The sequence below is a fragment of the Carassius auratus genome, chromosome 15 (genome assembly GCF_003368295.1).
Source record: "Carassius auratus strain Wakin chromosome 15, ASM336829v1, whole genome shotgun sequence".
In the NCBI taxonomy this organism is placed as follows: Eukaryota; Metazoa; Chordata; class Actinopteri; order Cypriniformes; family Cyprinidae; genus Carassius; species Carassius auratus.
The window spans coordinates 2,101,947-2,116,243 of record NC_039257.1 but is presented as its reverse complement, the minus strand read 5'-3'; the positions used below and the strand labels follow the sequence as shown (position 1 = coordinate 2,116,243).

The 14,297-nt window shown below is 37.5% G+C and overlaps 1 protein-coding gene across 2 annotated transcripts in view; it reads left to right on the top strand.

Annotated features, from left to right (window-relative positions):
* The window catches only part of LOC113114716 (alpha-actinin-4-like), a 38,568-nt gene that overhangs the window by 21,859 nt on the left and 2,412 nt on the right, over window positions 1–14,297 (top strand). Inside the window, exons 2-19 of one of the 2 annotated variants that reach the window (XM_026281649.1) lie at window positions 2,277–2,391; window positions 2,532–2,651; window positions 3,511–3,597; window positions 3,732–3,819; window positions 4,194–4,272; window positions 4,956–5,037; window positions 7,342–7,427; window positions 9,815–9,907; window positions 10,022–10,252; window positions 10,401–10,548; window positions 10,728–10,878; window positions 10,987–11,095; window positions 11,176–11,316; window positions 11,479–11,661; window positions 11,768–11,902; window positions 12,004–12,183; window positions 12,361–12,507; window positions 13,264–13,344. In XM_026281649.1, the coding sequence (XP_026137434.1) occupies window positions 2,277–2,391; window positions 2,532–2,651; window positions 3,511–3,597; window positions 3,732–3,819; window positions 4,194–4,272; window positions 4,956–5,037; window positions 7,342–7,427; window positions 9,815–9,907; window positions 10,022–10,252; window positions 10,401–10,548; window positions 10,728–10,878; window positions 10,987–11,095; window positions 11,176–11,316; window positions 11,479–11,661; window positions 11,768–11,902; window positions 12,004–12,183; window positions 12,361–12,507; window positions 13,264–13,344 (2,256 nt within the window). Of the gene's footprint in view, window positions 1–2,276; window positions 2,392–2,531; window positions 2,652–3,510; window positions 3,598–3,731; window positions 3,820–4,193; window positions 4,273–4,955; window positions 5,038–6,920; window positions 7,007–7,341; window positions 7,428–9,814; window positions 9,908–10,021; window positions 10,253–10,400; window positions 10,549–10,727; window positions 10,879–10,986; window positions 11,096–11,175; window positions 11,317–11,478; window positions 11,662–11,767; window positions 11,903–12,003; window positions 12,184–12,360; window positions 12,508–13,263; window positions 13,345–14,297 lie in introns of both variants that reach the window. The other variant, XM_026281648.1, reaches the window with a different exon arrangement.

Genomic DNA, 14,297 nt, shown 5'->3' with positions numbered 1-14,297 from the left:
GTGAGATTATATTTCACAAGATACTTCTGTTGTAATTACAAAACTACTTGTTTTCAAACTTTTTTTTTTAGTTTACAGAAACTAGGAGTGGCGATGTTAAAATAATTATGCATAATTAAAATAATTACCTTCCATAATTCTAGAAATGACATGGCTTTTCTAGTTCATGATTTACCTTTTTTTCCATTTTTTTTTTCTCTCATTAAAAAAATGTTGATGTAACTTGTATAAAGTTATAATATTTTTTTTATCATCACTGCTATAATATTAAAGTTTTTGTTAGTATTTTGAATTAGATTTCGTTCTTCTGTTTTAAGATATTTTTTTATGTAAGGTATTTTATTTCAAGTAATCAAATAATTATTACAAGGTTTTCTTGTATTTAGTTAATAAAGTTATATCTCAGGTCTAGAAAATACACTTTGAATTCCCTCATAAATGCAGGTTTTATTGATTAAATAAGCAATAGCTGTTTAAGTAATAAAATCTTTATTAATCTTTTAATAATTTGTACTTTTTACACTGTATTTATATGTATGACTTATTTTTATTTTAATGCTTTTTTATTGACATTTACTTATTTGTATAAAACATATTTTTACTTGTATCCAAATATATATTTATATAATTATGCTTATTTATTAATCTTTTTTTTATTTTTATGAACACAATTTAAATAGATCTTTAATTTGGTTTATTATGTTAATCTTAATCTCTTATCTTAATCTTAATCTTTGTTTATTTTATTTTATTAATCATTTAATTTTTCTAATATATCTATTTGTAGATTTAATTTTTATTACAGTTTTAGTAATTTTAGTACTCCCAAGTTGTTTTTTCAGTTCATTGCCAAGATGATATTTCAAATTCTAATTTAATTAAAATTAATATTGATTTATTAGTTGTTATTATATTTAGATTTATTGATTTACTCCATTTTCTTTATTAATTTAGATTATTATTATTTCATATTCAAAGTCAAAATGGCCAATGTGCAAGGCAGGTGTGATGTGGGCATGTGTTTGTGAAGTGCTTGCATCAGTGCTGTGTGTTCTGTATCAGAAGTGGCACATAAATGCATGCATGTGTGGCTGGCGGCTCTTCCTCTCTAATTCTTCTGACTCGGATGGAATGATGTCACCCACACCCAACTAATCACAGACACAGGGCTTTCCCTGCGCACACACACACACACACACACACACACACACACACTGAGCCCCAGTGTGAGCAGAGGTATTTCTGGCGTTTGTTGACCGTGTGGATGTGGCGTCCGGCTCAGGTCCAGACTGTACTGTTTGTGTGTGAATGCTGAATTGTTTTTGTGGCGGGCCTGTCCCGGGTAGGTGCCTGTCGTATGAGGGCAGGGGGTGCTGAAGGGGCTCATTATTCACTAAACTCAATGGCTCTTTGTGTTTCAGGCCGCAGTGTGATCTGATGCCCGTCTCTGTCTCTTCTCTTAAACTTTTAATATTAATTTGTAATATGGAGTTATAAGTGTAGAACAGTTTTATTTTGTTACTATTTGTATGCTATCTTAATATTTTATTTTTACTTTTATTGTTATTATATTTTAAGTAATGTCATTTTAATATTTAAATTTTTAATACTTTATTATATTATTTTTATATTATTTAATGCTTTATTTAATATTTGGCTTTATTTTTTATTTTAGCTTTCATTTTTGTAATTTCAATTTCGTATTTTTTATTTTAGTTGCCAAGGCATCATTACTAATTTTCAATAAGTGTAAATTCATATTTTTATTAAATTAAAATGTTATTAGATTGATTGTTGTTTTATTAATATATGCTATTTTTAGTTTAGCTTCAATCTGGATTATTGTAGTTAACTGAGGCAAAAACCACAAAAACATTTGTTGTTTAAGCTAAACACAAGCAGAAACGTTTATCATTTTTGTTTTGTTTACCTTGAAATACTACAATGTTCAAAAGTACTAAGTAAAAAAAAAATAGTACAGGACATATTACAACGTATAATTTTTATTTATTTTTTTATCTTTGGGTATTTGGTAGGTTTTGACCTCTGCCCCTTATCATATTGTTGTCATATTTCATTAAAGTATGCAATATTTCAGTGTTTGTCGAACTGTTTCATACAAGAGGTGGTCTTTCATTTGTTCAGATGTTGATTTTCTCGCCCTTGTGTTTCCTGAGCAAACATCTTGAGCATTCCTACACACTGCAGAACGCGACCTGTTTCCTGTTTCCCTGACCTTGCTTCCACTTTTTGACATCATTTCCTGTTTGTCCTAGACTTTCACGGCCTGGTGCAACTCTCACCTGCGGAAGTCAGGAACGCAGATCGAAAACATCGAGGAGGATTTCAGAGATGGACTCAAACTCATGCTGCTCCTAGAGGTCATCTCAGGTCAGTGAGCAGTGAAAGCCTCTAGTTCAGTTCTAGTTCCAGAGCTGTGTGACACGCTGCAGAGGCGCTGAGCTAATGTTTAGCCGAGGGTTTGTGTTTGTGCTGATCCGATGAGAACTCCTGTTCATGTTTTTGTGCAGGGGAGAGGTTACCTAAACCTGAAAGAGGCAAGATGAGAGTCCACAAGATCAACAACGTCAACAAAGCGCTGGACTTCATCGCCAGCAAAGGAGTCAAGCTGGTGTCCATCGGCGCAGAAGGTACATGTGCATGTTTGAGTGCGTGTGTGTTTGGGAAATTGTGACCTTTTCGGTCCTCCTCCATGTTGACGCAGTGTCTGACTCTGAGAGATTGAGTCAGTGTTTGAGCTATTAAAGTTTGAAATGCATATATTGCTAAGATTTGTATTTGACTCACGGTCTCTCCGATCCTAATTCTTTTATAGTCAACCGTCCGAACTAATATATATATATATATATATATATATATATATATATATATATATATATATATATATATATATATATATATATATATATATATATATACAAATTAATAATATAACTAAATTATATGTATATATTTTTTTTCAAACCTGTAATTTATAATAGTTATAGAATTTTGTGAATTTGCGTTTATTTTTATATTTTCAGTTTTCCTTTTAGTAAAGTTTAGATTTTTGTAATGTACGTTTTTCCATTTTTATTTGTTTTTTTATATATATATTTCTATTTAGCTTTATTTTTCAGTTTTAGTTTGTAATTTTAATTTCAGCTTAAACTTGTTTAATTTAATTTAGTTTTCAAGGAAATATTTCATTTTGTGTGTGTGTGTACATATTAGGATTATTATCATTATATCAAAAACTATCATTCATTTCTTGAATTTTTTTTATTAAAAATAACGGCTGTTTATTTAATTAAAATGACAACTGAAAATATACAAAAAAAAATCTAATTCAAAACTGTAAAAGTATATCAATGATACTAAAATAATACTGATGCATGAGTAAATTATATATAGTTTATAGTTCAGTTAATAATAGTAATAGTAATGTTTAGTATTTGTTTTTGTTTTTTACTCTCAAAGTCTGACAGATTTGTGTTTCTGTGTTTGTAGAAATCGTGGATGGAAACGCCAAGATGACTCTGGGAATGATCTGGACCATCATCCTCCGCTTCGCCATCCAGGACATCTCAGTGGAGGGTATAATCTAACCTCCAGATTGTTTAGGAACCGCTCTGCACAGCATAATCAAACATACTTTAGAGAACGAAAGCTTAAAGAAAACGATCTTAATGAGTGTTCAGTAACGGCCTGTTCCTGCTGTGTCTCTGTAGAAACCTCCGCTAAAGAAGGACTGTTGCTCTGGTGTCAGAGAAAGACGGCTCCTTACAAGAACGTCAACGTTCAGAACTTCCATATCAGGTTTGAGATGCACATTAGTGTTGATCTTTGATCTGCAAGCCGATCCAGGGAGTGTATTATGTGGTTTTGATTTGTTGATTCACCCAAAGCTGGCTTTTGCATAAAGCGGTGTTATGAATGTATTTGAATAAACAAATGATCAGTGATAGCTAAAGATGATGATTAAAAGATGGCACTTGAAACTGAAATATCTCAATAACACAGTCGCTTTGCAAGCAGAGTTCCTTTACAGTCGTTTGTTACAGTTTAACACTGTTTCCAGCACGGTGACATGAACGCAGAAATGGGGAACGTTTCTAAGCTGTGGTTTGAGTTGCGCCCCCTGCAGGTTAAAGGAGGGAAATAAAAGTACCTGTTTTTCTCTTTCTCCACAGCTGGAAGGATGGTCTCGCCTTCAATGCTCTGATCCACAGACACAGGCCAGAGCTCATCGATTATGACAAGCTGAGAAAGGTGAGCATCTCATGAGAGTAATACACTTTGTCCTGATGCAATCTGTGATCGTTTTTGGAGCTGTGACTAATTAGCAGCCAAAAGCATAGTCAAATTAGTGAATTTATTTAGTAAACATGCAAGCATTGACGGATGTTGTAAAACTTTGTGAACGATGAACGTATATTTTGACCCTTGCTGAAATCTGTGAAGTATGAGCATCACCAAATATTAGTATTTAAACACTGCCTGGATAGTACACTATTTCTAATGAGGGGAGAACTGAATCCCAATTTGCATGCTATCTATTCTAAATCATATTCCACATTTCATTACAATTTGAGCATCCCATATTTTAGTATACCATCCAAGACCTATTTTTGATTGTACCATTTCTAATGAGAGGAGAATACCAATTTGCATACTATCCATACTAAATAGTATGCGACAGAATTAGTGCATCCCAAATTATAGTGTGTCATGATTTGGTAGACTATTTCCGATGAGAGGAGATTTTGCAAATTATCCATCCAAAGTAGCATGGTGACCTCTGTAAAATTATTTAATAAGCAAACATGCCAGGGGGTGATGGACGTTGTATATTTTGATTCTTGTGGAAGTCTGTGGATGTTTCCGCTGTTTCTCAGGTTCTCTTTAGTGCTAGTAAAGCTCAAATGATTGTTTGTTTCATCATGTGTTAACAGGACGACCCAGTGACCAATCTGAACAACGCTTTTGAAGTGGCAGAGCGATACCTCGACATCCCCAAGATGTTGGATGCAGAGGGTATGAACTGTTCTTTCGTGTTCTGTGTATGAAGTTAGTTGTGTGCCTTTGGCTGTGTGATGATGTTTCTGTGTGTGTGTGTGAGGGGGAGTAAATGAGTCGTTCTGTTAAAGTGTGTGTGTTTTGTGCATGTTAGCACATGCCCTGTATTTCCAGGAGTTGTGCTGCTCTCCGACACACAAACAGTGCAAAGACACACACTTAATGTCTTCTACAAACAGTGTGTCACCATGGTAATGTTGTTTCTCCCTCAAGCATGATTTCTCCAGGATCTCTGTTGAACCTGCTGCATTGGAGTGTCTTTTTCAAGTGCTGTGTTTATGTGTGTGTGTGAATGTGTGTAACCATGTTTTGTAACCATGAAGAACAGTTTGCATACTCTCCGTCTTCTGTGATATCAGAATTGGTGCATCCCAAATCATCGTACATCAAGAATAATATGCTAAAAGTGACTGTATACTTTTGCTGATCAGAGTAGGACTGAGTCCCGCATACTATTCAAACTAAACTGTATGTGATATTTTAATTGGTGTGTCCTAAACCATAGTATACTATCCAGACACTTTTTGCATACTATTGCTGTTTTATTTCTGATGAGAAGAAAACTGAATACAAATTTGCATTATATCCATTCTAAATAGTATGTGACAAAACAAATCAAATCATAGTGCATCAAAATAGTATGCTAAAAGAGTGTATACTATAGCTCAATATAATTCCATTTTGCATACTATCCATCTGTGACGTAATTAGTTAATCCCAAATCACAGTGCAAGAAAAATTGTATGCAAAAAGTGCCTGGATGGTGGACTTTTTCTGATAAGAGTAGAATTGAATCCCAAGTGAAGAGTCACAAATCTTAGTAGTCAGACATATGCTACAGTAAAAGTGCCTGCATGGTTAACTGTTTCTGATTATAGGTGAATGGAGTCCCAATTACCATACTATTCAACCTAAATAGTATGTGACAGAATTGGCACATCCCAAATCCTAGTATGTCAAAAATAGTGATGAGAAGTCCGGCTCTTCTCAAAGATTTGGCTCCTTTGGCTCGGATCTTACGGCTCCCGGAGCCTTCTATTTTAGCCCAATTTAGCAATTGTGAATGGTTTGCGTGTTGGTAAGGATGCAACCGATGTTACAACAATGCAGTGTCTTCCTAGCTTTATCTGTGCACTTGCGTTTAAATCCGGCCCCCCATCTTTCTCTGTTGCTCTGTGTACCTGGCTTTTACCACTACACTCGCCGTCTTCGGAGCGTGTCCCCCTTCCTTTTTTTATATAATGGTATGATCCTAATCTATACTCCGCATGTGTATTTTATTTTTTACCAAAAATGCATAAAAATTAGGCTTTATGAAAGCACAGAATAAAAAATGGCTTACCAACACACACAGCATTCACAATTGCTAAATTGGGCTAAAATAGAAGGCTCTGGTGGAAGTTTCGGAACTCCCCAATGGGTGTTGGCTCTGCTCATTCATTACAAAGATTCAACTCTTAGAGAACGACACATCATTAATGCAAAAAGTGCTTGGATGGTACATCTCCAGTGGATTCTGAATCTGTTTCTGCACTTGCTTTATGAGCTAATGTTATGAATACTATTCATTTGACATACTGTTTAGCAGTAGGTTATGATTTTAGCTAGAATCTAATGCTCACAAACAAATTCAAACAATGCAGAGCGAATGGATCTGTGGCTTCAAGACGCAATTCGGTGACATGGTGCCTAAAACCTGGCATGTTGCCTTACTACATACTCAAAAGTATGTTCTTGGCCATAACCAGTGAATTGAGATTTGGCCTTTGTCGTTGTGTGTATGTTAACGAGTGTGTGTTTGAGTCCGTCTGTGTGTGTGTATAACTCTGGTTTCCCTGCAGACATTGTGAACACAGCACGTCCAGATGAGAAAGCCATAATGACCTATGTGTCCAGTTTCTACCATGCCTTTTCTGGAGCCCAGAAGGTACCCCATGACCCCCTAACCCTTGACTCCTCATCATCTCCTCTTCAGCATGGCTTTTTCCATCAGTACTGGAATAACCAAAGAGGGGCGCTGGTGTTTTAACCCATCCTCCCCTGGTCTACGACTCTTTTCTCAACAGCGAATTGGCTCTTTCTCTCACTTTGCGGGTTGCCAGGGTTATTACACTGGACTCCAATCCTCATTTCCCTTTGAATGGGGAGCCCATTAAATGCATAACCATCCCCTCCTCTCCCGGTGGGGACACACAAGCTTTGGGTTGCTTTGCTTCACTGCTGTCTCTTTCTCTCTCTCTTTTTCTGCTGGCTTTGCTATAGATATCGTGGGCACTCTGCGGCCGGATGAGAAGGCTATTATGACCTACGTCTCCTGTTTCTATCACGCCTTCTCAGGTGCTCAGAAGGTGAGAAACCTTTGACCCCTGACTGCTGCCCTTGAAACTCTTAAGGTGCCTTCATACCTGGTTTCTCATCTTGGTTCGTTGTACTTTGCTGCAACAGCAAAGGACTAACAGTAAATGTTCCCTAAAACATTTTTGCACTATTATGTTAATACAGCAATATCAGGTTAGCTATTTTAAATTTTTGTATTTGCTCTCCTCACAATAATGTACACATATGTAAACCAAGTCAGATGAAAATCATTTTTATTCTGTCTGGGTATTTCCACCCGCTTGGCTCGCCATATGGCAGTGATTTGCTATGAATGAGAGATTTCAAACAAACCACCAGATGGATAACTTGTTTTCATGATCCATTGTTTTATTCCAATACTCTTATGTTTTGAATCAAATAATGAGTCTTTAATGAGGAAAGAAGAATCTAGTCGTAATTATGGCAATGTCAGATTTGTAGCCAGTTTGTAATAATATTTGTAACCTGCACTAAAAACCAATCCAGCTGAACCAGGTGTGAACGTGACTTAAGTTAAGGCCACTGACTAGTTTTGATTCATCACAGCTTTGGCCTTCACTACAGCCAAACCATTGCCCTCACCCTTTTCTATATAAGCACTTATTTTCAAAAATGGTTAGTGTCCTTAATGGGTGTACTGGTCTATCATAACTTTCTTTTAAATGCTGCAAATGTAAATTTCATTGATTGATGTTTCATATTTGCACTCAGTGATAAAGTTTGTTGAGGAGAGTGTAAACATGAAAATCATAATGAAATTCACTGTATGGCTCACATTTTAAACCCTAAGTATGCTCTTTTTATTCTTAGATGTTCTGTCTACACAAGCATATTTATTATGTTCGTTATTAATGTTTACATTGGACAGTAATTTTCTGTAAGGTTGTGCTGCTGCATATGCTAGATATGTGTTTACCATTTGAAGTGAAACCACACATTTATAATCATAGTTGTTTAAATGTGCTTTAGCATTTGAACACTTTCTGTGTTTCAGTGTTAGTTTATGCTGTAGAGAACCCTGAAGAGATCCTCCAGTGGTGGTATAAAAATTGAGAATGCAGATTTGATTTTACAAATGGCATGTGGAAATTTCGGCTAGACTACACATTTTGGAAACTAACACATGTTGGTGTTTGCATGAAACATCAATTGGTATAAAAGATAGCTTACAAGTGAAGTATGTAATATTGATGTTCAACTTAATTTGTATTTAATTTGACTAGTTTTTACGCATGTTATTGTGTGTGTGTATTGCACATTAACTTACAACACTTGGAGTTTGTTCAGTGGCTACGTTTACATGCACCCAAATAATCCATTTGCAATCGGACTGACAGCTCAATCGGACTAAAAAATTTTCATATAAAAACCTTAATCGGTCCGATTCAGCTCGATCTCAATGAAATTTCAATCGGATTGAAGGGGGTGGTTAATTCCTCTACTAATACGATTGAGTGTGCATGTAAACACTTGATCGGATTGAACCACGAAACTGAAAGGACTGCACATGTGCAATGACACAGAAATAACGTAGTGACGTATGATGCAAGGAACAAGCGGCTCTTCCCTTTGAATAAAGTGTGGTATAAATACGTGCCCTGTCATTTATAAAACTCTCCTTTCACTCGGCAACTGTGAAATTAGCAGGACAACCTTGTTTTGGAGACTCATCCACAGGCAACCTGTTTTTGGGCACAGGGAGGGGCTTTTTTGTGTGATTAAATATGAGCAGCGCAGCGGTTTATATGTATATTTATCCATAAATGGGTAAATATTAAAACAAAATAAAGAAACCGCATAGGAGAGTGGTTATGTGCAAACAGTGAGAAACTCTATATTATCTATGTCACTTTCACTATTTGAGCAATAAGCACATGTCAAAAAATCTATTCCGATTTGTAGCTTGTGACATATAAACCCGCACATCAACCCGATCACTTTATTTAGTGTTCATGTAAACACTACAATCAGATTCATCAATCGTAATGAATTCAGTCCGATTGAACCAAAAAGTGTGCATGTAAACGTAGCCATTGTGTGCTTAATACATCGTTTGAGTGTGTCTGAATGTAATTTTGAGGCACTTTTTGCTAAACCTACCAAACCAAAAAACAATAAATACTGTATAGTTCCAAATTTCTTTCCTGTGTAAACCAACGGAGCATCTTGACGTATACAAGTCTAAACCCAGATTTGTCATACTTATTAATAGAAGTGTACTGTGTATACTGTAGTATAAACATATGGTATTTCCTATATATTTGTGTAGCAAACGGTGTTCTGTTCAGTGTTTTTTTTTATATATATATGTGGATAGAATTTCATAAATGAAAGATGTGGGATTTAATATAATTGTTACTGTCCTCTTCTGTGATAGGCTGAGACAGCAGCTAATCGTATTTGCAAGGTGTTGGCGGTCAATCAGGAGAACGAGCACCTGATGGAGGACTATGAAAAACTGGCTAGCGATGTGAGTTTAAGTCATTATGTTTGTTGTTTTTGTGATTTAAGTAGACATGGTTATATCTATATGTTTTCTGTTGATCCTCTATTCATTTCATTATTGCATTCTTTTTTCTTACAGCTGTTGGAGTGGATTCGTAGGACAATCCCATGGTTGGAAAACCGTGCTCCAGAGAAAACCATGACCGAAATGCAGCAGAAATTGGAAGATTTCCGAGATTACCGTCGTGTTCACAAACCACCCAAAGTTCAGGAGAAGTGTCAGCTAGAGATCAACTTTAACACATTGCAGACCAAACTTCGTCTGAGCAACCGACCAGCCTTTATGCCATCTGAGGGACGCATGGTGTCGGTAAGAAACAATTCAATTTATATGTCTTTTTGCTTAATCACCGTGATTCTATTTATGTCTGTTATGTGCAGAATAGTGTTAATTATCAACCTTTGTTGCTAAACCATTGGCAAGACAATTGGCTGACAAGTTCTTGCTTTCCCTATAGGACATTAATGGTGCATGGCATAAACTGGAAGGGGCCGAGAAAGGCTATGAAGAGTGGCTGCTGAATGAGATCCGTCGTTTGGAGAGACTTGACCATCTTGCAGAAAAGTTCCGTCAGAAAGCAGCCATCCATGAAAGCTGGACAGATGGTATGGATCAGAAACTACACCAGAACTTACTTACATTGATTCACCAATTGCTTTCAGTATGCAGTGACAGGCTGCTCCTTTATCACAAGAGCCTTGTCAGCCAAGCGGAAGTCTTAAGGATCAGCCATGCAATCTGAAATCTATATTGATCTAAATCGATCTTGTTTGTTTGTGTCTAGGTAAGGAGGCCATGCTAACACAGAAGGACTATGAGACCGCATCTCTGTCTGAAATCAAAGCTCTCCTGAAGAAGCATGAAGCATTCGAAAGTGACCTTGCTGCCCACCAGGACAGAGTTGAGCAGATTGCTGCCATTGCACAGGAGCTCAAGTGAGAAAACCACAAAAACAGCAGAGAGGGCTCATTAATCAAATGCAAAATTTAGGCTGTAATAGCTGGACGTTGGGAAAGTGTTCAAACTCTGTGTCTGTATTACAGTGAGCTGGACTACTATGACTCCCCGAGCGTTAATGCACGCTGTCAGAAGATCTGTGAGCAATGGGATGCTCTGGGTTCCCTCACACAGAATCGTAGAGATTCTCTTGAGGTACTCATGCTTTCTCTGAAACACTTTCTGGAATATTTATACATTTTATCATGCTAAATGTGTGTGTATTTGGTCTGCAGAGAACAGAGAAACAGCTGGAGTCTATTGATGAGCTGTACCTGGAGTATGCCAAGAGAGCAGCACCGTTCAACAACTGGATGGAGGGAGCCATGGAGGATCTTCAGGACATGTTCATTGTACACAACATCGAGGAGATCCAGGTACTGCAGAATGTTTTTATTCATAAGCTTTCCATCTTGCTTCACCATTGAAGGTGGAGATCCTTGTTTTGTTGCTAGTACCTCTGTATGAGGCGAAGGGAATAATAAAATGCTGGATGCAAGAATCCTTTCCCTGATGTCTTTAACTTTCTCTTTCTGTAGGGACTGCTAACGGCTCACGACCAGTTCAAATCTACTCTTCCAGAGGCAAATAAAGAGCGGGAAGCTATCCAGGCCATCCAGGCTGAAGTTCAGAAAATCGCACAGTACAATGGCATCAAACTGGCTGGAAACAATCCTTACACCACCATCACACCTCAGAGCATTGACAAGAAGTGGGAGAAGGTGAGATCTGTCTGTATTGTGAATGAGACATTGCTTCCTTCAGGTGTGTGGGTGTAGTTTTACAGCTGTGATTGCAATTGTTGATGTTTTCTCTGTCACTGTGCAGGTGCAACAACTGGTTCCACAGCGTGACCAGGCTCTTCAGGAAGAACTTGCACGTCAGCAGTCTAATGACCATCTCAGACGCCAGTTTGCCAATCAGGCCAACATGATTGGACCATGGATCCAAAATAAGATGGAGGTATAGTTGCCTGCATTTGTGTAGCTTGATGATCTTATCTATTCTCAAAGAAGAAAAGTCATGAATGATGAATTTGTGCCTCCACGGCATGATGTTTGTAGGAGATCGGGCGGATATCAATTGAGATGAATGGAACGCTGGAAGATCAGCTAACCCACCTCCGTCAGTATGAGCAGAGCATCATTGAATACAAACCCAACATCGACCAACTGGAAGGAGACCATCAGCTTATCCAGGAAGCACTTATCTTTGACAACAAATACACTGCTTATACTATGGAGGTATGCATATGCAAATACACTAATTTAGGATATTGGCACTATTCAGGAACTCTAGGTGTATTGTTTAATGTCAAGTGTGTACAATTCCTATATGCATTTCCCAGCTAGTGTTACATTTGTTTAGCCTTTCACATGTGTTTTTTGAGAGTTTTTCCATTGCCTTTTTCTTCTCTGCAGCACCTTCGTGTTGGTTGGGAGCAGCTCCTTACTACAATTGCTCGCACAATTAATGAGATAGAGAACCAGATTCTGACTCGTGATGCTAAAGGAATCAGCCAGGAGCAGCTTCACGAGTACCGCACGTCCTTCAATCACTTTGACAAGGTCAGGAACTTACTTCCATGTTTAATTCTGTGTGAAATGGACTTTACATAAATTAGTAGTTTTAGTGAAATACGTATTTGTATGACCCTGAAAGTCATAAAAGGTTAGTGTAGTAAAGGAATAGATCACTCAAAGTGTCCATATAAAGAAGACTATGGAAAATGTAGTCTGTGTTGCTTATGTCAGAGTGAATGGTTGTGTTTAATTTCATGGTGATTGATGCATGATAAAAATTGCCCTGTTTAAATTTTTGGTTAGGCTTGTTTTATTATTTGTTCCATTGCTCCATTTTCTCCACTTACTCTGGCACTAATGGGAAGGAACACATCTGAAACATACTGTGCGTCAAACACCTCTGACCTGAAATGTGTCACCTGAAGCCAATATGTAAATACAGTCTAGTGGAAGTGAAGTAATGAGGGAGTTTATGTTAGAGTGGAGAAGTTTAGCTATGGTAAAGGAGAGAAAATGATCAAGTGCTTTCATAATGGCTCTCCAATATCATGATCTGAATGTTCTGTCTGATATCCATAAAAAAATCAGGTCACTCACTGTCATAAACGTGTTTCATTATACTTGTTTAGCCAACAGTCCATGTGTCTGACATCCACAATGTTTTGTCTCCATCTTTTTTTGTCATGCCACTGCCTCCATCCCACATGTGCTATGTCATTGTGCATCGGTATCATCAATCCTAATCCGCATGCTCTGATTGGTTCATCCACTGCGGCCTCTTGCGTGATTGGCTTACCACAGGACCACAGTGGTGTCTTACAAGCTGAGGAGTTCAAGGCTTGTTTGATCAGTCTGGGTTACGACGTAGAAAACAACAAGCAGGTATGAGCACTCCCAGAAAAGAAACCGTTACGATGATTGCCGTCTGTGTGTGTGTGTGTGTGTGCGCGCATCATTCCATCACTTACTAACTCCCTCACTCTCCTCTTGGGCTGCTGCTTGAAATGATCCCCTCTGCAGGTCAGCTGAGGTTTTGCTTTCATGTGTTGTGTTTCTCACTGCTTCCTTTTTCTTTCTTTTTGTACTTGTCCCTGCTATAACTTCCCTCTTTCTCTTACTTGTCTTCTATACAAACTCATTCTAATTCCTCTATCAAACTCTTCTGTTTGTGTACAACATCTTCATCTCCCAAATTCCTCTGCTTTCCACATGCATCCTTCCTGTTTCTTTTCTCATCCTTCCCTTTGCGAACTGTAGAAGCGCACGGGGATAATGGACAGCGACGATTTCCGAGCACTGCTCATTTCCACTGGGAACAGCCTGGTACTGCTACCTCCTTTCTCAATCTACAGCAACAGTTTCTCCTGAACTCCTGCTTTTGCTTGCTCTTAAAAAAAAATAATCTGTTTTGTCGGATATCAATGATTTATTTTTTATGTATTTCTAATAGACTAGTGGTGGCCAACTTTGGTCCTGGAGAGCAACAGTCCTGTAGACTTTCACTTTACCACTAATCAAACAGACCTGAACAAGCTAATCAAGGTCTAAGGGTTACTAGAAAGCTACAGAAAGAGTTTTTATCAAGGTTGAAGTAAAACTCTGCAGTACTGTGGCTGTCCAGAACCAAAGTTGGCCACCCCGTAACAGACCACAGTCAAGCACCTTAAATGCCATATTTATTCGGCTCAAATGAAAACGGACTGAGGGATAGATGTAAAGTTAGCATTCAGTGAGTTTACCATTCAGGTGACAATTGAACCAACTGTACACCAATTTCTTACAGCCTTGTTTTCATTTGTGTCATATATGGTGTCTAACATTGATTCTCATGACTC